General features: G+C 32.4%; 2 protein-coding genes across 3 annotated transcripts in view; one reads left to right on the top strand and one right to left on the bottom strand.

Annotated features, from left to right (window-relative positions):
• The window catches only part of LOC132740716 (trinucleotide repeat-containing gene 6C protein-like), a 38706-nt gene extending 26354 nt beyond the window's left edge, over positions 1-12352 (bottom strand). The window contains exon 1 of the mRNA XM_060728678.1: positions 12240-12352. The gene's annotated coding sequence lies outside the window, so the exon portion shown is untranslated. The remainder of the gene's footprint in view (positions 1-12239) is intronic.
• Positions 12353-12371: 19 nt separating this feature from the next.
• LOC132740718 (PRKCA-binding protein-like) overlaps positions 12372-23830 on the top strand; it is a 32864-nt gene continuing 21405 nt past the window's right edge. Inside the window, exon 1 of one of the 2 annotated variants that reach the window (XM_060728682.1) lies at positions 12372-12490. In XM_060728682.1, coding sequence (XP_060584665.1) covers positions 12456-12490 — 35 coding nt within the window. In that variant the 5' untranslated portion in view covers positions 12372-12455. Of the gene's footprint in view, positions 12491-18087; positions 19343-23830 lie in introns of those variants that run through there. The other variant, XM_060728681.1, reaches the window with a different exon arrangement.

Below are 23830 nucleotides of genomic sequence, written 5' to 3'. Positions count from 1 at the left end.
TAATGCTCTAATCTACATTTACACATCTATAATTGCACTTAAAATACTGTTTTTTTCCTCATTCTTCAGTACCAGGACAAAAAACACAACAACTGTAATTATTTCCCCCTATACCAGCTGCAATAACCATGGAGCATTTGATCATACAATGTATTTTACTTACTTGTATGCAACTTCTTTCATGCTATTGATTATAACAACCCCCCACGCCACCCCACTTCAACCCTATGTTTCGTCATAATTTCATTAATTTTGTACAAATTAATGCTTAGATCAACATATTTCAAATTGGGTCTAAATATTTCATGAAGTAGCTTGCATTAAGGCTATTGAGATAGCCTCTTGTTATCTTAATTATAGTCTACTGTATACCATATATGCCTAGTAATGCAGCTATCACTTACCTATCTCATCAATGGTGATAAAACATGAACCCTGACCAAATACAAGAACAAATTTTACATTACAAAGAGGATTTCTGATATCTTGCAAGCTTACTTCTACAAAAATCAGGTATTTTAAGACATTATTTATATCGTATGTGCAGAAGACACACTATGGTATAAGAGAGGGGAAAATAATAGTACATAATCAAAATGCTGTCATTAATTTTAAACCCCAGATAAAACTGCGAACCAAAGATTAGAAGTACTCTATAATCTGAATTCTGATAGATCTGTGAAAAGGGCAGTTGTTCAGTTCCCTGGGTAAATAATGCAAAAGTCTGTATAATTATAAATAGATAGTGGTATTTGTCTTTTATAAGGCAATAAATGTGTTACGTTCAGTTGATTTGTTTTTGTTGGGTTTAATTATTATACATGTAATATTTAGTTTTTACATTTTGTTTATATGTAGTTAAATTATGCAGGCCCCAAGAATTAAGGGCCTCAAAATATCCCCCCGCTTGCTGGTCCAGGGTCTGTACACTTATCAGCGGCATCTTTTCATGTTGGATCCTACCTCTAGTCGGTCTTCCTTAGAAGGTAGGAACTGGAAAGGAGGCGACAATTCTTCTGAAGACATTGTCAATGTGACCTTCACCTTTGACCTTATGATTCAAAATCAATTAGGGTCATTTATTGGCCATGGGCAATGTCCCTACCAAATTACATAAAATACCCCTTTTTATAAATCTTCCCAAGAAATTCATCTAACAGAGATATCCGGACCTACATACATATAATGGACAATTTATTCTGTATGTGACAATTATGTACTTAGTATGCGTTTAGGCAGGTTTATCAACATTCAAAGGCTAAATACTTTTTCCAGTACAGCATTAAAGATATAAATTAAAGATATAAATATATGCCTTTTCAACCAATTAAAAAAAAAAAATTGGCCTCCAAAGTCTTAAATGAATATTTAATGTAAACAATATGCAATTATCTGAAGCAATTATGAACTGACAAATCAAATTTTTTTTAGCAAGTACTTTATACTTCATGATTTAATTGCATTGCTCAACTTTGTTTATAAATATTAAATCTGCAATATAATATAGGAATAGCTATCTCATCAGATTCAGTTAGAAATTTGAAATCCACTTTCAATAGCACTTTCACATTGGTTAATTCTATTGAAATTTATATATACAAAAGAAGCGTGTGAACCTGTAATATTACAACTTGATCTTTTACAACAAACACCACATCTGCATTGCAGCAATAGCAGATAGCAACAATAGAACATTGCCCTTAACTCATATTCAAACAGCCTTTAATAAAGACACAATAATTATTATGTATAGTAAATGAAATACATTTCATGTTAAATTATTCGGGCATCATAAAAGGCCATAAATTTTTTTCTTGTTTCTAATTTCGTCTTCAAATTTTAAGGGACTGGGTACAAATAGGTGAAATTTTTTTTCTCATCTTCTTAATAAGTTACGAAGCTTTTTCTGTATTTTACTGATTTTACCAATAGTAATTTATCAGAAAATTTTTAATGGTAAACCGTACAGGTGGTGTAAACAAGAGCTGTCCGTAAGACAGCGCGCTCGACTTTTTTATTGCTTGCCAATAAAAAAAGTTTTTGCAGTAAAAGGCAATACAAGAATCTCTGTATTTTTAAAGTGAACTAATTGTTTGATACCCTTGAATATTACAGCAATGTTTATATGACATAATTTATGGTAAAGTGAACAAGTGGATAGGAATGAATTTTTTTAGATTTTTTAAGTTTTTTAGTGCTTGCCTATAATACAAAACATTGACAGTTAAGGGCCATAATTCAAATAAAATCTTTGACAGAATTACCTTCTCCTGGACATGTTTGGGAATCATGATTGTAAACAAGTATTCCAACTTTCAAATTAATATCTCAAACAGTTCAGTCAAAAAGTGGACTGGTACTAAAAACTTAACCAAGATTCTAAGTCGATAAAAGGCCTTAATTTTTAAAACAAATCCTTGACAGAGTTACCTTCTCTTGCGTACAGATGGGGGTAATGATGTGAAATAGCATTAAAAGTTTCAAAGCAATATCTCAAAGGGTTAAGGCAATAAGTGGATTTTACCCATATTCAATGTATTTTCTAAGTCAAAAAGGGGCATAATTCTGTCAAAAACCTTGACAGAGTTATGTCCTCTTGTCTGTTGATGAAGGTCGTGATGGTAAACAAGTATGGTCAGCTTCAAAGCAATACCTCCAATGGTTTTGAAATAAAGTGAGGTGGTACAAAAAACTTAACCAAGCTCAATACACTTTCTAAGTCAAAAAAGGGCCATAATTCTGTCAAAAACCTTGACAGAGTTATGTACTCTTGTCTGTAGATGGAGGTTATGATGGTGAACAAGTATGGTAAGTTTCAAAGCCATACTTGTAATACTTCTGAAATAAAGTGGGGTGGTACGAAAAACTTAACCAAGGTGTGACGCCAACGCCGACGCCGGGGCGAGTAGGATAGCTCCCCTTTTCATAGAAAAGTCGAGCTAAAAAACGACCTGAACAAGACACATTTTTGGATCGCCTTAAACGCTAATCAATATTTCAACTACACTATCAGTTATAAATAGCTTTATAGTGTAGAGATCTATAATTTGTTATTGATAATATATATAATATATAAACATCAATAGATAAACTAATAGTACTATACAAATCAAAGTATATATATTTAATGTATTAATGCAAAGTTCAGAGGTATTAATCTTTTCAGACCATACCATTCATGAAAATGATTTATTAATTTGCAAGGTTTGCAAAGTTTATTTTTAGAAAATCTACATTGAACAGTTTGAGTAAAAAATCCATGTAGATCAGTAATATTTATGATAATAAAATTTTCTTGACTGTTAATATTTAATTGATGCATGCAACCAACCAACCAACCAGTGCAGACCAAGTTCAGCCAGCACAATACATGTGTATGTGCTGTTCATAAGTCTTCCCTGTCTGCACTTTTTGCTATTCATTTAGTACATATTTTGAAATATTTCCTGAAATAATGAATGGTTTGTCCAGATTGAAAGATGAACAATTTCAATTTAAATTTTTTAGAGTACTTAATATACATGTACACCTGGCAATTCTTGAACTACTTGTGCAAGCTTTTTAGAGAAACCTTTGAGACAGGCAGATTTTGTTCAGATTCCATTTAAACTGGGTTTGAATTAGCTAACATAAAATCATTTTCACTCATAGCAATTCTAGACTATTAGTGAACTAGTTATGGGCAGCATAATTACTGAGCTAGATTTTGTCACAACACTGAAGAGATGAATTATTTTAAAGGGGTTTATTAATGCCATGAAATAATGCAGCCAAATTATAAAGATCAAATCACATAGTTCATAAAATTCTATTATGTCAATTTAATAGCTTTCTAACATTGACAAATTGATTGAAATTTTAACTTTTATCCAAAAAAAGTACATCCACTGACGAAGGGGATTATAAATATGCCCTGGAACACACTGTTTTATTGTAATTTATTGTAATGAAAATTTTTAAGTCTTTTCAATTCACTCTTAATCTATTAACCAGAGCAAAAAGGAAAAGAAGATATTTTCAATCAACTACATTTTCATTTTGACATTTTCAGCTTGACTACAGTAACAATTATACATGTATCATGGTATTTTAAAATTTCTGTTCACTGCAGACCAATTATTGACATTTGACCTTTAAGCCCGACCTTTACCTTTGAGTTACACATAATATAATGGTACCTATACACATGACAAATTTACTTATATTAGAAATGCATAGAGACCATTTTGTTCAAATAACAAAGTTAAGTCTGCCAGGTCTATGGTATGGTATAACAATTATGTTCTCCGTGGCTCACTGGTCATGTCCAGGGGCTTTTACAGGCAATTTTATCATCCGACTGTCCTTATAGGGTGAGGCCCCCGTCACGGGTATAATGACCCAAATTTATAGTACTGGCTATTCCTCAAGGGTGGGGGTGGTTGAGGTGGGGTATCAATTTACAACTGTATATTGTGTATAACATTGAGTTAAAAATTCTTAGCACATAAAATGTTCAAAGACATACTTTAACTTTGGAAACTGATTTACAGTGCTCAGCAATCGTACATAAATTATCTAAATATATCTTATAGCCATTATAGAATTAATACTAAACTTCAAGAAAGGAGCAGACAACGTAACAGCAGAGACATTATAGCCTTGAAAATACCACCAATGTCTACAGTAACATTTGATCTAGCATTTTATTGATTTCAGTATGCTGCTGTTGTCAACCAAACAAGCTGTTAAAATCCTTCCCGATAATTTCTAGTCTGAAGTGCTGTAAAGTCTTGCGCTGATTATAAATATGTTTTACGAGACAAACATACAAGAATGCCTTTCCTTCCAATATATAAACAATCTACTTGTACAATATCATGCTGCCTATAGATAACTGTTTATAATTTATAACTGTACTGTTGTTTTTTTCTCACATATTGCAGGGTTTAAATTTTAAAAGTCGAAAATCTGAAAATCCAAGTAAATTAATTAACTTGTGTTTTTTTGCTGCAAACTTCAAAAAAAAATAATGAAAAGGAAAATGTGGTTCGGCACGTACACTATACCCCCATTCCCCCTCTACAACCCAAAAACCCTTAAACATCATCCAAACATCATAAGATCGTGGCCATGACTTACACTATACACCTACAACCCAAAAACAAAGTCATGTTCAGATGATGTTTAAGGGTTTTTGGGTTGTAGAGGGGGAATGGGGGTATAGTGTAAGTCATGGCCACTCGCCGGACACCTGTGCATGTTCCTAGCTTAATTAATCAAACTTCTATTTATTTATTTCTTAAAAACAAAAAGACAAACAACATCAATACAGGTTTTTTGTACATGTACTGAAAACTAAAAACAAATGCAAGCAAAATTGATTAAATACACAATATAATGTCTATTCCTCAGCCATTTTTTTCTTCTTCAAAAACATGAGAAATGGTTTTCTCTTAGATATATTGTATTATATTTCTTATAAACAATGACACCAAAATTAATGTATATTTGGCTTATACATTCTCAAAAACATAACAAAATAATGTATACCTCATACACATATATATCAATTCCTATTTTTCATATAAACACCATAATATGTACCAGTATTTACCATGAACAAATTAATATGAAAGTTAGAAACATTTAATTTACATCCCTATATATATGTATGTTCATACAAAAAGTACATGTACATGTAGATCAAGAGATAATGTGAAATTGAAATACAAAAAGAAAAGGTGTCAGGTAAATTGATAGCTATTTCATCTATAATACTTTCCTGGGTTTAATACTTAGACTACATGTAATTCAAATAAAAGGCAAATCTGCAACATTTAGTTGATACTAAAAATATTTCATGCGCTTAAAAAACATTAATAATTCTCCAAGTTACCATTTTCCTCCAAAAGTAAAAAAGTTCAAAATTCAGAAAATTGAAATTATCAACTAATTAAAATTTGTAACCTGAAACAAGCTTTCATAAATAACAAAAAGTACATGGAAACTCCCTATATTATCTCCATCACTATAAGTTTTAACCTCACATTGTTATTTGAAGTTTTCTTACAAGTCACTCTTATATGAAACATTATTTCAAGTTTACTGTTATCATAATTCTATATATATCATTCATAACATTTTGACTCACACACTAATGACACTTTATTTGGAATGTTATAATTGACAATATAGTTTTGCTTACTTCAACGAAAAGGACAAGAAGTCACAATAGTACAGTCACATTCAAACTGCCCATGATTATGGCTGTTTTAATGCTTAATGATGAAAGTGCATGTACAAAACCTTGATTATATTAATATTACTCCTAAAAAATATTAAAAATTTTTTTTTCCTACCAACCCAATAAATCCAGTTGAAATAAATTCATACAATTTCTTTCCTTTACAGGAGCGTATACAATGTACAAGACATGCATAATACACATGCAATGTTTTCCAAAGAAAAGTAACACTAAACCATTATTGATTTTTAGAGAGATAAAATAAAACTTAAAAATAGTTCATTTCAAAATTCATACCAGTTTCTGAAAATTGTCAGATAGATATCTACATTTTAAAAGATGTACAATTTTAGTGACATGCTTTAACTGTTTAACAGTAAACATGAAATTCAAATATTTTTCGCCAGCTTAATAGCTCAAAGGGGAGAACATCAGATTTATGTTATCAAGGGGTCGGTCCCTGGTTTGATCATTGGATGGGAGGTAATTTCTCGGTGACAATTGATCTCCAACAATGAGTGTTATGGTTATTTGTCTAACTGCTGATTAAAATGTGGGATTTGTAGTTGGTCATTTGCATAGAAATTGGTTACCTCTACTGGTAATAGTTATTTAGGAAAACCAGTTTGGTGCGTATACAGAAAGGTGGATCGATGGTCTAGGTATGAACCAAGCAGTGAAATAAAATATGGTTTGCTTTTATATTTTAGTTTATTGCTAATTGTGTCAAGTTGGTACTTTTTGGTGTGTTTTTTTGAGTGTTTATTTTGCGAAGTGGATGGGGTGGGGAAATGTCTACCTACAGTATTCAAAAAAAAAAAAACATAAACCAAAAATAAACCACTGTGGCCTTATTATTGGTAATACATGAATACTTTTTTTCAAGTAAGAAGAATTTGAACATATGTCCTTGTATGTAAGAAGATAGCTTGGCAAGACATCAAAACTTTGTTAAGGGCTATATATAATATAATGTAAAACGCTTACTGTTAAACAATATCAATAATAGGAAAAAAATTAATGGAAAACCGAAGTGTCACTGTTGAATCATGACCACAACTATCCAGATGAGATGACTTTTTTTATTAGATTTGTTGTCTCTGTGTATATTGTCCAGGGCCCTTTTGCCTTCTATAACATGGGCCAGTATAGGGCTGCTTCCCCAAAGAAAATTTCTTTAAAATCATGCAGTTTTCCCCAGAAATTGAATTTACATCAAGTTTTTTCTTCCCCCTCATGCAAATATACCATGTAATTTTTCCCCAAAATTAAGGGCTGGACTGCTTCCCAAACTTGTGGGAAAAAAAGCCCTAAATTGTATGCAATGGTAATTTTAAAGATTACATGCACCAACATAATTTTCACACCAGGGTTACTTGAGTATGTACCAGCTTTTACCTATTATATACAGCAGGTAACAATTACTTAATTTTGCAAAGCCTGAAAGGGAGACAGAATTTTATAGTGTTACAGATTGCCTAAAAAATCATTATCATTACAGAATACAAGAATCTCTGTTTATTTATAATACACCCAAGCCCCTAAAAGAACCCTTGATATGAATATTAAATCTATTAAAGGAACCTATTTCAATTTTTCCTAAGTCACCCGACTTGTTAAAATGATAAATGAAAATGTGTCATGACCTTTTGCATTGGTCATCAAATTTATAATGTGTCTATGCTATATGAAGTAGGTGAAAAATATTCAACTAGCAGAGAAAATTCAGAAATTCCACAGCAGTAGTTAGTATAGCTGAAGGGAAGACAACTAGGGAAAATAGATGGCACAGTTATATGACTTGTCAGAATCATGATCTTCAGACATTTACATGTATTTATATATGCAAGTTAGTGAGTAAATTATGGAACCATTGGTACAAGTAGTACTTACAATAGACCAACTTGTAGAAATTATAATGTTTACCAAAGAAACATATAGACAGTATGATACAGTTGTTTAATTTTCATCATGGCATGTATACTTGTAATTAAGAAGAAATGTACAGTAAGAGCAATTGTTTTTGTAAATTCAATGCTGGGGGTATGTTTAAACGGGACAACTGACATTATTTTGAATCTCACTTTATAGCAAACTTAATAACCAACTTGCCAAAAAACAGAAAACTAGAAATGTGTGCAAGGACACAGAATCTGATGTCCGTGCCATATGACATTTTACCTCCAGATTTAACCTTGACCTGGGTGTTGTGTCTAACACACCAAATGTTTTAAAATCCAACATGGCACAAGCAAGTTAATATATGCCAAACCGAAAATTGGGCAAACACAATTTAGCCTTTGACCTCCAAGTACTCACACTCTATGAATAAAGAAAGGTTGGTGTCTAAAAACTTAACTTATGTGTGTGTATACAAGTTTATTTATGGTTGCCACTGGTTGCCCATATGGGCGTGTCCTCCAGAAGAGTATTATTTTAAATTTTGGAGGATATTTCAAGATACTGATACAGAAAGAACAGAGTTTTCATTTTGTCAGAGTTAACAGATGTGAGATGTACCAAAGTTAACAGCTGTTTTTATTTTTCTCTACAGGCTGAAAATACAACTGTATTTAACAGCAGTTTACCTCAATTTCAGAAGCTGCTACTGATACTTTAGCATGCCCAGTGTTTAAGCAGTTTAACTCATACACAGGACCTCAATTTAAAGTCTCATCCGAAAGACTGTAAGCCAGAAAATCGGACTCACAATGTTAAGGTTACAAGTCTCATGCTCTTACTGACTAAACTATACCGGCTGGCTCAAAGCCTAACTTGGTGGTGGTGGTGTTGGTAGTTTACACTCTGGATCAGAGCAGTTAAGCCACATTTAATTTACCAGAGCACAGTTCAGCCACCGCATCGTTCCTGGACAGACTGTCAAGCAGTTTACCAGTACTTGTTGCCTTCAATCTCGCTATGAACTGATAACTTCTGTATATGCCAGAACCACAGGGGGCCCACACAGTGTTTGGATGGTATATACTGCTTGATAGTGACCTTAAAATGAGATTTTAGTCATAACCTTATAATATGTATATAGATATAGACAAGGGGCATTACTCGCTAAATAGAGAATTTTCGATCACCCTCAAATTCATGCGAGATTTTCCACTAATTAAATAAAAAATTCCAAAAACTATACTGCGTTGCATAGCTTATATAATCCACAATTGATAAACACTAACTCTTTTCTGATTCCCTTAGCCCATTTTAAGAAATTTATTCAAAACCGTTCACTTCTGTCACAAAATTGCTTAGTCGTACGAGATGTCGCAACACCAAATTCCACGGGTAAAATATCAATTTTAAAAGCTGTAGGTACAAATAAATGCCTGCAAACAATAACACAACATAGTTTCTATTACCTACCTGCGCAAATAGTCGTGAAGCGCTCTATATTCGTCTGTTTCAAACGAAATCTTCAAATCAGAGCAGAAATCTGCTTCGAAGTAGACATCTTGGGGAAACCCCGGTCACGTGACCAGCCGGTGTATCGAGACCTTTCATTGGTTCGGTAGGAACTTTGTTTATAACGACAACCAATGAAAGGTTTCCATACACCATGACCAGAATTTCCAACATGTATTCGCCGAAGCAGATTTCTGCACTGATTTGAAGATTTCGTTCGAAACAGACGAATAAAGAGCGCTTCACGACTATTTGCGCAGGTAGGTAATAGAAACTATGTTGGGTTATTGTTTGCATGCGTTTATTTGTACCTACCCCTTTTAAAATTTATATTTTACCCGTGGAATTCGGTGTTGCGACATCTCGTACGACTAAGCAATTTTGTGACAGAAGTGAACGGTTTTGAATAAATTTCTTAAAATGGGCTAAGGGAATCAGAAAAGAGTTAGTGTTTATCAATTGTGGATTATATAAGCTATGCAACGCAGTATAGTTTTTGGATTTTTTTTATTTAATTAGTGGAAAATCTCGCATGAATTTGAGGGTGATCGAAAATTCTCTATTTAGCGAGTAATGCCCCTTGTCTAAATTTATATACATATTATAAGGTTATGACTAAAATCTCATTTTAAGGTCACTATCAAGCAGTATATACCATCCAAACACTGTGTGGGCCCCCTGTGGCCAGAACAGAATTATAGTGGGAATGACTGAGAGCACGGATTTATATTACAGGGATCGGACACTCCCAGTTAACCCTATATAAATGCTTAAATATCTTGTCGTGCACCCGATAAAGGTACATCGATCGATAATTTACCGGCGCGAAGCGTAACTGCCCGTTCGCAACGGATACCTACTTTACAAAATACCATATAGCTTTTTCATTTATTATCCGATTTTGGAAATTTAAAGTTTATTTTGAAGAAAAATACTTGGTTAATTCAAATATCTAATTTATTTTTTAAAGGTACAGCTTATCTGTCCGCAACGACGGTTAAAAATTAACTTGACGAAATCCGCGGTAAATTTACATTTTTTATATAAAAAGCAGGTATTTGAAATTTATTATTACGGTACCATAATATTTTCAGTTTCAAAACAAAAAAAGAGCCGATGTAAGTTATTCACAGATGATCAAAGATGCAATATTTAAGATTTATTGGGTTATGTAGTCAAATTTATTAACGCACAATTGTTTTACGGGTAATTATGTATTGCGGCCTTTACACGTGAAGAAAATTTATTCATTTTTTAGTTCAAAATATTGCCGAGATTGTCAATATTGCCATATTCATAGAATATTTAAATTTCATTCATCATTTGTATCATTATTATTTTTTGTAAATCTGTTTTATGAATAATGAAAATAAACATGTGATAAATAAATCATTTGACGTGAATTGTTTAGGATATCTATGAAAAAATTATGTTTCAAAATAAAAAATAATATTATAAAACAGCTGTTCTCTATGCCAATAAAAGTTTCTTCCTTGCCAATCTAATGAATTCATCTATATAGGAATGCTTGTCTAGAATGATCTGAAAATATATTTAATACACTTAATAGTAGAATATTTACTATATTTATACTAATATACAGGTAATCAAATAAAAAATGTACAAATCATTTGGAAATAATTCACAGAAATAAAGACACATTTCAAACATGAATTTCTTTAAAAGTTTTTTAGCAATCAAGAAACTTTTTTTTGCAATGCCATCATGAAACCATGTAAAAAATAATTATCTTATTCTGAATCGCGGTAATAATTCGTGCTTGAAGTAAAAGGGCGGCGAAGTGTAGAGAGTATGCCTAAACAATAGGCGAATATTTTTTTTAATTAGGTACTTTTTAACTAAGCGTTGCAGCGTTCTATCAGCATATTTTCATATTATAATACTTTAGCGACACAAAATAATACTGTATCAATACATTCATATGTGTATAATTTTTCACAAAGCTGAAATAACACCACATACTCCGGTGAAAATCTGTCATATTTCGTACACCGCACGTTCCGCCATCTCATTCTGTCAACCTTTATCCGATTCCGCGCATGCGCGCGACGGGACTTTAAGCTAAACGAAAGTGTCCGATCCTTGTAATATAAATCCGTGCTGAGAGTGAGAACTAAAAAGGATTTCACTATCAATCACTGTCCGAGAATCAAACCAAGATTGGGCGATTCACAGTCCAATGCTCTACCTATTGAGCTAACCAGACTTGTTTATTGTATTCCTATATTATAGAATAATTCTGTACTTAAGTCTTAAAACACATATGTTCAACACCCTATCTATGACTGTATGAGCATATGATCAATGGTGGATAAAGGTATGACACTCGGATTTAACACATTTCTCATAATAATGTGGTGCCGATATAGAAATAAAATGAAAAAGATGATAGCAAATAATATTCCTAGATGGCAACCTGGCTATGCAAATTTCCAGGTCCGCCCATTTGAAAACATGATGAATTTGCAGTTGTCCAAATGGAATATTTCAGTAAAGTGTTATGTTTAAATAAAGATTATTTTTTTCTAAAATTATTACATTTAACAATGTTATACAATATAAAGAAAAAAATAAGATATACCTTCATTCTTCGTTGTGGCAACTAAACAGAAAACACAGCTTGTTTTGCCTTTTCGAGCTTCTCTTGTAATGACCTTTCCCGACGGTGTTATAGTAATTTCTGCCACGAATAATTATTCTGACTCTACCTAATATAATAATAGACTTACCCAGATTGAGCTCAGCATTCGCGCTGTTTCATTTGACAGTGCTGGGTACCAAAAAATTAATGTAAACAATGATGGACATGTACGAGTTGGAGGAGGATAAATTGTAAGTTTTATCTTTTCCGATGCATATAATTTAATGCCCTTTCATTTAAGTAAGTTTCAACTCCACGAACTGGCAATTATTACTGCAAAATGTTATGGGATTATTGCACATTAGATATTCGTATAATAACCCAGTATTCGGATAAGTTTTGTTTGTCTATTGTTTCAATTGACAGATGTCCCATAGATTTGTTTCTTTGGACTGTAATATTTACATTCCTTTCAATCTACATTTGTGTGTTTTTTGTTTTATAAATGTTTGTCAATTTGTTTTCAGATGTTTTTTTTATTAGCGAGCTTGAAGAGCTGGGCCGCATGGCCTGCTCGCAAAGTGAGCTTTACGGTAACGCGAGTACCTGATAGATAGTGATAGTTTTGAAAACTATCGTCCTAAGTACTGAATTAACACATCGCAACTTTTCAAATAACAAAATAACTATAAAAATCGAGGTATTCTGTATGAAAATGGAAGCGTAGACTGGTGTCCTGCGCACTGGGAACCATGATAGGAAAGAGAACCAGAATAAACTGAAGAAGTGTTTAAAATACCGAATGACAATTTCAAAATGGAAACTGTAAAATAAAAATGACAAAAAAAACGATTATTTTATACCATTTCACGGTAAAAGTAAATCGAGCTCCCTTTGAGGCTTTACCTTTTTAATATTAATAATATTATAATTATCTTTTTAAAGATTTGTTTACAGCAGAGATGTCTCTGTTTACAGTAACCATTTATCAGTCAAAATATATATCTACAAAAAATGTGCCTGAGATGTTTGTTCTGGGTCAGAAACTCATTTCTACGTCAAAACTAGAAACAGACCTTTCTGTGGTGAAACATGGATTTAGAGGGGAGATAATGCCCATACGAAAAAAAGCACATTATCTCGTCACGTACTCACGTAGTACAATAAGTTGGACAAAACTGTTTATTTGTTTCTTTGCTTTTAGCAGCAACATATAGGGAACATTTGGTCAATCACCCTCAATACAACTGCTTCATTGGCTATCATCACTGATTGCACTTGTGTCCAAGTTATGTCCTTTTAATGATTCTTTAGCTACCTAGCACGACATAAAAGCTATTGTGATACCCCTTATCCGTTCTTTTTTTATCATTAACTTTTTTAGTTAAACCCCTGCATAATAGTGATGAAACTTGCAAAATGACCTTTCAATGGCCTCTAAAAAAATTGCTCTAATTTTTTTCCGGGTCTGCTGAAAAGTTTGCCAAAGAGAGTAAAAAAAAAAAATTTTTAAAAATTCTAGTCACTATTTTACAATTTTTTTTGTGTTTGTAAAAAAACTTTTTTAATTTTTACTAATTACATAATAATAATATGAAATGTATCAGTTCCACAAATTTATTCTGTGAATACACCAACCACTGCACTTTGAAATTTGTAAAATTGATGTTGCTACAGGTACCAATGTCTTGATAATGCAGTCTTGTTCATTTGAACCTTCTACTCAGGTGGGCAATTACAGGCCATCATTGCCTTCTTGTATTTTTAAAGTTCTCTTATACCAGTAATGCAATTTAAATGAAACTTTACAGGATTGGTCAGTGGCTAAAGTTCTTGTACCTATAACACAAGATTTCCAGTTGAATGATTTTTGGCTGAGTTATTGCAGCTGAATAAAAAAAAACATTTGAAAACAGCTGAAAAAGTCAAAATTGGCAATTTTTAGAGTAACCTATAGAAACTATTGAACATAATTATAATGATTAAAGGAATAGCTTCTTTCAATGCTCCTAAATGTATTCATATTTTCTTGTAAAGAAAATCCCTTGAAACTAATTACTTTAGGTAATTACAAAGGATTTTCTTTCAATGAAAATCATCAACAACCTTAATGAAGACTTTAGATTTTTTTTTATCTCAATTGGGACATAAACATTATGTTTTGCCACTTGGAATGCCCCTGATTATTGGTTTCCTTATATACATATAAGGAAAAAAAGGCCTGAACAGTATGCCATTCTTTGTTACTTTCAGTGTACTTTAAGAATGTTCTAGGAAAAATTAGGTTTAACTCAAATTTAAAACCCACTATAAGCATACTTTAATCATTTTTATCACCAAGTATACAAATACACAATCATGTAGTATAGTATGTCTGAATATAGCATGTTATAAATGTGTAATTTATGAAAAGAAAAGAAAAATAGTGTGGCGATACAAGTTACAATGATAATTGAATAATAGAAAATAAAGAACTAATACATATAAACTTACATGTAATACCAACTAATCAAATACAGTTTTATAATTATAATATGATAATTGTTGTTTGGGCTCAGGTCCATCACTGTGTCTTAATCTCTTTAAGTGAATATTTGTTGCATGTGTGAAACTTGTCTACATAACGAGGTAGCTAATTAATGGTTATTTTTATGCCCCCACCATAAAATGCGTGCTCAAAAAGGACAGGCCCCTATGTCAAAGGTCAAGGTCACAATAGAGGATAGAACTAAGTGTATTTCTAGGGCATTTTTTGACAAATAAGGGAAGTAAATTAAGCCCTATCCTTAAATTTGGGGGAAAATGACATGGTATATTTGCAAAAGGGGTAGAAAAAACTTTATGTGGAGAAAACTGCATGATTTTAATGTAAGGCTTTTCCAAATAAACAGCCTCTGATATATAAAGAAATAATGCTAGGTATATTAACTTTATTTTGTGATTAACAACCAATTTAACTTCCAGATCATGACTGGTTTTAAGTAATAGTACAAGTTCACCAAGAATTGTGCATAAGAACTTTTTTATATCTCTCATTGTCTAGACTCTTCACAGGGATAATAATTCTAATATTAGATCTATTAGTCTGATTTAATGACACTTGAAAGTAGAAAACATAATTAGTAAGTTAATTACCAGGCTGATGTATCACCTGAGGGCACTTGTAACATTATCAACTACTCTAGATGTATGGCTAGACTTAATTTAGTTAATGATGATGTGGCTGAAATTGTGTGTTGAAATCAATCTTAATCATGCTATAAACGTTTAAGAAGGAATATAATTTGTAGATTTAAACTTGCGTTTACTGTCTGTCAATTTAACTCAACCATCTATACACAGCTATTAAAAAGGTAGAATTATATATGTGCAATTTAATTTGTTTTCTATACATTTGCTTTACAAAACTTTTTTTTTTAATTATAAAAAATAGAACAAATAAAAACCCCCTAAACATTTAATTAAAAAGTGTATCCGGGCTTTTTAGATTTGGCTTTGATTCTTTTCCCGCCAGATGATCAAAGCATAAAAAATTTTAAACACCACAAAATTTTGATTGTAAATTATGGGGCTGATTATGGACCTGATTTGCATTTTAAATGTTAATTATTAAACTATTGAAATAGTAATGCCAATGTGTTTTAAAATTACTTATTAATTATAGTGCTTGTTAAAGTGAGTCAAGCAAGTTTTGAAAGTTTTAGATATAGTTTATAAGGAATAGTTTTATGCTTATAAGAAAAGATAATGATGAAATTATAGATTACTTAGAGTTTCCTCATTTCTAAAAAAGAATCCTTCTAATAGCCAAGATTTAGTTCAGAAAAATGTTCATAACTCATAAATTGCATGGTAAATTTTGTTTAAATTTTGCATACATATGTCCTTCAAGGCAATTATAACTGACCGGAGTGGCGTCATTTTTACAGTTCCTTACAGTGCCCATTAAGGGGGTCGTACCTTAAGACATTTAATTTTTTGATTTTTAGCATACTGGTATAACTAACTTAGTCATTGACCTACTTTTTATATGCGCACATTGATTTTTTCAGATGGACTAAGCATTAAAATGAATGGTTAAATAAATGCTATTGGTGACAGTTTGTCAGAAATACACTGTCAGAAATTTTCAAATTTAGTCCTCGTTGGAAAAAAAAGTAGGGAATTTGGACAAAAAAGTAGGGAAAAAACTTAAAAAGTAAGACTAAGTGCCTTTATGGGCTGACATTGTGATTATGATTGACTTGTTAATGCTGGTTCGACCCTTTTACTGGGGTAAAGTTCAGTTCCCTCTGCTAAGTGTCTAAAAAGAATTAGATAAAAAAAGATTGTTTATATCTGGCCTCCGGTTATATTGATTTCAGTTAATTAAAGTACATTATTATCTGTAAAAAGCAGTATGGTTTAGTTAAACATATTTATTAAGTATTTGTTTATTAATAGTTTCGATGAAAATTGCCTTGAGGGGAAATACATTAAAACAGGACTCTTAAGTAGGCAATTTAAAATTTATATCATGTTTTATTTCACTTTAAAAAACGCATCGCCTATGATGGAGCAGGTACTGGTGAACAAAGCTTAAAGGGACTCCACTGAGGTTTTTTTTTCCAAAATTTGAATGGTGGGGGAAAAAAAAAATTTTTCAAGATTAATTTCCATTAAAAGAAGGGCAACTTTTGTGACAATTTTAAAACTTTTACTCACTCCTTTTTTTAAGAATTTTATTTTATTGTGAAAAAAAGGTGTTACAACCTTTGGGTTTCTTTTTAAAACTTAAAAAATTTATTTTTGTGTTCATTTCTTATACCACTAATACAATTTCAATGAAACTTTACAGGATTGATCGGTACCTCAAGTACTTTCATGGGTTTTCCGGTTGAATGACTTTTGGCCCAGTTAATGATTTTTGTGTTTCCTGCTTAGCTACACAGTAACTTTAGATAAAATTAGGTAACTAATCAAAAGTGCATTTATTGGCTTAAATTACAAAATATGTACTTTCATTATTTGCATGACAATATGTTTACTATTTAAAAGCACATAATTATGCGTCAGAGTTTTTTTTCCTTTCAGTAGAAAAACAAATTTAACATGTGTTTATTATGTTATAATAATGGCTTCAGAACATTGCTAAAATGCAGAAGATGCAAAATATGGTTCGGCTGTATGGCCAGTGTATAACTTTTTAGAGCACCAAAATTAAAAAGATAAAAATAAATGCAGTTTTGAGGCATAAAAGCCGCATAATGGGTCTTTAGATGCAAGATTTTAATATTAAAATATATCTACAGCCAGGTACTGTTCATAAATCAAATGGATGAAAAAGATAATACTCAGAAAAACAAATAACAAATTAAAAATGCACTTATAATCTACTGTTTAAACTTTTCAGAAAACATCAAATTTTCATCAATTTAATTCACCACAATTGTAGCGTAAATAAGTAAAATTATCTTAGTTGTATGAAAGTCGGGAATACAATGTATAACGGTGTTTATAATACATGTCCAGTGGAACAGATGTTTATATACACATTTCATGACGTGGCATGCTGTAGATCATTTTATAAACCTGGATTAATTGTTTTCACTTTTAAATCAGTTATTGACCGTATTTTATTGTGGTCTTTTTGATGCAGATTTTTTTATGGTTGCAATTTTGGTTAAAACTTTTATTTTAGATTTAAATCTGTGTTGTATATGAAAGGAATAAATTATGTGTGTGTGTTTGAATAAGAGAGATATTGAATACAGCGTTTAGGAAGGATATATAGGAATGTGCGCTCATGTAGAAAACTTGATTTCTGTGTAGATCATACATAATATATATATAATTATATACACAGGCAATATCCCAAAAAAAGTTTTTGCGTAATCTTTTTATTTTTATTTTATGTTTTGGTTGGGGAAAGGTTAAACTTTAGATAAAATAGTATACTTCAGTATTATTAAGGTCAATGTAACTATAAAATGAAGTGATGAAAGAAACAAATTTGATAAACATACTTAAAAGCTGCTAAAAACCACAGGAGTGATTTTTATTTATTTTTATTTAATCTCTTAAGGCTTAATCTGCTTAAAGATTAATGACTATGCAATTAATTGATAAATATACTGAATAGATGTAATATACTGCTACTAAATATACATAATTTTTGTAATTTAAAAGTTTATTATAATAAGTAGACAAAAGAATGACAGACTCTGTAAATTGTTGATGATATTTATTTTGAAGATAAACATTTTAGAAATTGAAATAGAATTTAAAAAGATACAAGAAGTTACAACCTACAACTTTATAAGGGTTGAGAAACCTTAGTTTATTTTGAAGAACAGTAATAAACCTGTAAGAATTAGAATGGGAAGAAAGTGATAAACATGGAGGTGATAGGTTAAATGTAAGAAAAACCTAAAGTTTTAAAGTGAAATTATGATAAACCTATAAGTTAAAGTGAAATATCAGAATAAATCTACAAGTAAGTGTGAGAAATTAGGATAAACCAAACAATTTCATTGAGAAATTATAGGGTAAACCCAAAAGTAAGAGTGGGAAATTATGATTAACCTAAAAGTTAAAGTGAGAAATTAGGATAAACCTAAAAGTTAGAAAGAGTATTAGGACAAATCTAAAAGTAAGAGTGAGGCAAAAATTGAAAAAGATTCGGTTAAAAGTCAGAAATTAAGAATAACCTACATGTATTATGGTAAGAAATCTAGATAAACCCTACATGTTAGGATAAGAAATTAGGTTAAACCTACATGTACATAATAGTCAGAAATTAAATACATTTTTTTGTATAACATATATGTACAGTTGTATCTGTAAAAGCTAGAGTGTGAAATTAGAATGAAGCTGTAACAGTTTGTTTGATGCACATACAATAAAAATAATTGCAAACTTAATAGATGAAACTTTGATAATTTATATCTGATTTAAATGTTGGAAAAAGCTTTTAAATTAAGTTGATAAACAGTGATAAACATTGTGGTCACTATGAGTTACGAGGAATATCAGTATGAGTACAGTAGTGTACCTGACGAAGATTTCGATGAGTACTGGTTGGACGAGAACAAGTTTTCACAACTACCGTGGGAAGATCTCAAGTGAGCATTGGTTATCTTTCAAGCCATGAAGGTTTTTCTTTGTTTGTTTGAACATGTCAGGGATTGTAGACATATTATGAGCCGCGTCATGACAATACCAACATAATGGGTTTGCGACCAGCATGGATCCAGACCAGCCTGCGCATCCGCGCAGTCTGATCAGGTTCCCTGCTGTTTGCTATCAGTTTCTCTACTTGTTATAGGGTTTGTAAGCGAACAGCATGGATCCTGATCAGACTGCGCCGATGGGCAGGCTGGTCTGGATCCATGCTGGTCGCAAACGCACTATGTTGGTTTTGTCGTGACGCGGCTTATATGTATTCAGGTGATTTTCAGTGACAGTTGTCGGTGTTCGCATATATAATGCATACTGCTTGTATGACTTGTATGATTACGGCATTTTTTTGCGGTCTTTGGGGAAGTGTTTACTTGTTCATAATTTTTTATTCAATGAATAAGAAAATGATAATCAAGTGTTCAAATAGAAACAGAAACTGCAAATGAGTTTATTACATTGAATGGAACATTTTAATTGAAATGGTAACTGGTAACTCAAATATGCAAATTGATATTGGAGATAATTTTAGTGGTTTTATTGCAAAGTTTTTATTAACTTGTTCAGCTCCGAGGTCAAAGTTTTGTGTTCACTATGTTTCAAGTTTCAGCGTCCAAATTTTAAGGATACTTTGTTAGTCTCACATCTCATGGGTCTAATTTTAGTGCTTACCAACATTAACAGTCCAAATTACATGTAGATTAAAGGGGCGTCCAAGTGGTTAAGGTCGTTGACTTCAAACCACTTGCCCCTCACCGCTGTGGGTTCGAATCCCGACAGGGACTTTGAATTCTTTCATGTGAGGAAGCTATCCAGCTAGCTTACAGAACGTAGGTGGTTTTACTCAGGTGCCCGTTCGTGCCTGAAATAATGCACAGAAGGGCACCTGAGGTCTTCCTCCGCCAGTAAAGCTGGAACGTCGCCAAATGTGCCTATACTGTGTCGGTGTGACGTAAAACCCAAACAAACAATGTAGTTTAAATACATTTATGTCTGCATCACATTTTAGTATCAAAAGTTAGCGCTGTGACTTTGTGTACAGCTACTCCAAAGTTAAAGTTTAGTGTTCACCATGTTTATTTAAACAGCTCCATTTAGGATGAAATTTAGTGCTCATCTATTATGATTACATTACAAATTTAGTGCTCATGACTATTTTGTTTAGTTAAAGGTTAAAATTAGTGTTCATCACATCTGTCACTGTTAATCCCTGTGTGATGGTTAGAGGTGAGTATATATTAAAGTTTATAAGTATGTATTTACAAAATTAAATTGGTCAGGTGCAGCACAGCCGCGGGATCAATTTAATTTTGTTAATGCGTACTTATAAATTTTAACCGGCTTAGTGTTTTAAATTATTTTTATAAACAGACGATTTTACTAGACTGATTAACAGTTTCCCGATTTACCAAAGTAAATGTGATGCAATTCATTTGAAATACTGCAATCCTATTGGACAAAAAATAATTTCAAACACTAAATGGGATTGAATTACTGGAGTCATGCATTTTTCTCTCAAGCAGGTAAGGCACTGGTTTTGACCCCTGGTATTTTCTCTTAAGTTACAATTTTCTTGCAGAACATTGAATATATATGCATGTCTGCTATAATATATGTCATAATGTGTCACTTTTTTTGTCTTACTTCAGTTCATTTTCTAGTTTGTTGAATAAGTTAACAAGTAACTCTAACCATATTGATATATTATACCACCAATCACAGCCATTTAAATCCAATTACCACTGGAAATAGCAACAGAAAATTGCATGTCTGGTGCAGAAAATTATTGCTTATAAGTTATATTGTGTTGTAAGTAAATATCTCAGACTTAAATAATTGCTGACGGCATTTCCAATGAATGGTAATTTTTGTGTTTATTTATAGCTTCAGGAATCACGATGTGTCCAGAAGTGAGCTTTTGTGTTTGTCTGATGTCTGTCATTTGTCAATATACAGTAGGCCACTTTAGCCATTTGTGTATGTTAGAAGTACATTTACATGGCCAAAAGACTTTTATATAAAAGCATGCCTTGAGAAAAAGAAAGTTACCTTGAATCATAATTTACATTATATTCATTGATCTTATTACATACAATTTTGTGATATTAATGTTTATGAAGTTACTCTCATGTTGCATCCTCATATGAGCCGCGCCACAACAAAACCAACATAGTGCGTTTGCGACCAGCACGGATCCAGACCAGCCTGTGCATCCGCGCAGTCTGATCAGGATCCATGCTGTTGGCTTACCAACTCTATTACAAGTAGATAAACTGATAGCGAACAGCATTGATCCTGATCAGACTGCTCAGATGCGCAGGCTGGTCTGGATCCATGCTGGTCGCATGTTGGTTTTGTCGTGGTGCGGCTCATATTATGTTTTGTCTTGTTTTTTCTTTTTTGCTGAAAAACATGTTATTGCCAGCCTACACAGTATAAGAGTACATTGCTGTTTTAATATTGATTACTATTACCACAGTTACAGTTGTTACTGTTCATTTGGAATCCAAGTGATGAAATTGTCTGTTTCCATATATAAAGACTTGGAAATCAGATATAAAATGGCTATTAAATTACATCAATAAAATTTTAAACAGTAAAACAAAAGACACTATATGAAGGTGTAAAATTAGATTAATACATGTATAAAAAATTACGTGTAATTTGAATGATTCAATCTTGTTCTTCCTGATCTTTCCATCAAGCTATGAACAAATGATAGAGGGAGGAATAAAACAAGTTACATGATAAAGTCTGTTATAATCTTGGTACATGGATGTGTCATACTCTTTTTCTATCATGTTAATAAGTACTAGTACATGTGCTTGCAGAGATTTTTTTCCCCTGTATTTTACAGTCGAATAAATGCTGTTTCCCTTAGCTCAAAATAGGTATATTTTCCCCTAAAAAAGCTAATATTTGCCCCTGTTATGCCCTGTGCACTTCTTCACCAGAACCATTACTTAACAGCATCTGACTTATTATATCAGCTAGAAGACAGAAAGCTGTCCCTATAGCCTCTGCTATGTACCATGCATGTTAAATTGAATCGAAATTAATTTTTTTATAAAATGTGTGGGTCAATTCTATTCTCAGTTGTTGGAATTTGATTTTCCCCTTTTCTGATTTATAGCGCTATATTTTCCCCTTCAGAAAGCCACAGCCTGTTGTTTTGAAAATTGGAAAGAAAATCACTGGCTCGTATATTGTCAGGCCATCCTAGGGCCTCCACAGCCAAGTGTTATGGTCTCTGACTTTAAAACCACTGGCACTTTACTGCTGTTGGTTTGAATCCCACCAGGATTTTTAATTCTTTAATAGTTGAATATTATCCATCCAGCTTACAGATGGTTGCCATGTTGTTCTACTTAGCTTCCACTGGTGTGCCTGAAACAATGCTCAAAGGTTTAATTGTCATCTGAAGTCATCCTCCACCAGGAAAGCTGGAAAGTCGCACAATGACCTCAAAGTATTATTGTGACTTAATAACACCCGATAACAAAATATTTGGGGTGTCCCTAGGTTTTCATTTTCAACAGATTGGTGATCCATATCATTGGTTGAAATTGGTTGTATTTTCAGTCTGGAGTTTAAAATATCCCCCTTGACCCAAAGCCAAATTGGTTGTTTTCGTTGGCACATCTGTTGCTTCAGATAAGTATGAAAACCCTGTGTCCATGGTCGAGCTTGTCATTCAGGTTAAGGATACTTATTTTAGATCACTTAGCCCCTCACCACTGTTGGTTTGATTCTTGTGAGGAAGTGTAGACTAATTCATATAAGAAAGCATGGCACCTTCGTGTCCGAAATTATGCAAGACAGCTAGAGCACCCAAGGTCTGTCCACCAGTAAGGCTGGAAAATAACCATTTGTCGGTCACCTTCACAATGCAGGTGTGACTTTAAACTCAACAAATCAAACAAATTCTTATTAAAACTGTCAGTTTTAACACTTTAATGCGTTAAACATACAAATAACAAACATTTTGTTATTAGTCCCCTACCGGTTTACCGGATGGGACTTTAGGTTTACCCTCCGTCCGTCTGTCCGTCTGTCCGTCCGTCCGTCAGTCCGTCTGTCCGTCCGTCAGTCCGTCCGTCCACAAAACTGGATCCCGCGATAACGCAAAAAGTACTGAAGATATTTTAATGAAACTTGATATATGGATAGATGGCAGTATGGAGATTATGCACGTCTTTTTCTTTTCCTTCTATGTTGAAAATTCTGGTTGCTATGGCAACAAATAGACTGAAAATATGGCAAATTTTACACATAACCTGGATCCCGCGATAACGCAAAAAGTACTGAAAATATTTTTATGAAACTTGATATATGGATAGATGGCAGTATGGAGATTATGCACGTTTTTTTCTTTTCTTCCTATGTTGAAAATTCTGGTTGCTATGGCAACAAATAGACTAAAAATATGGCAA

This window comes from Ruditapes philippinarum, unplaced genomic scaffold (genome assembly GCF_026571515.1).
Source record: "Ruditapes philippinarum isolate M1 unplaced genomic scaffold, ASM2657151v2 ctg5203_1_1_1_1, whole genome shotgun sequence".
Classification (NCBI taxonomy): Eukaryota; Metazoa; Mollusca; class Bivalvia; order Venerida; family Veneridae; genus Ruditapes; species Ruditapes philippinarum.
Note: the sequence above shows the minus strand (reverse complement) of the source record. Positions and strands in the feature narration are given on the sequence as shown.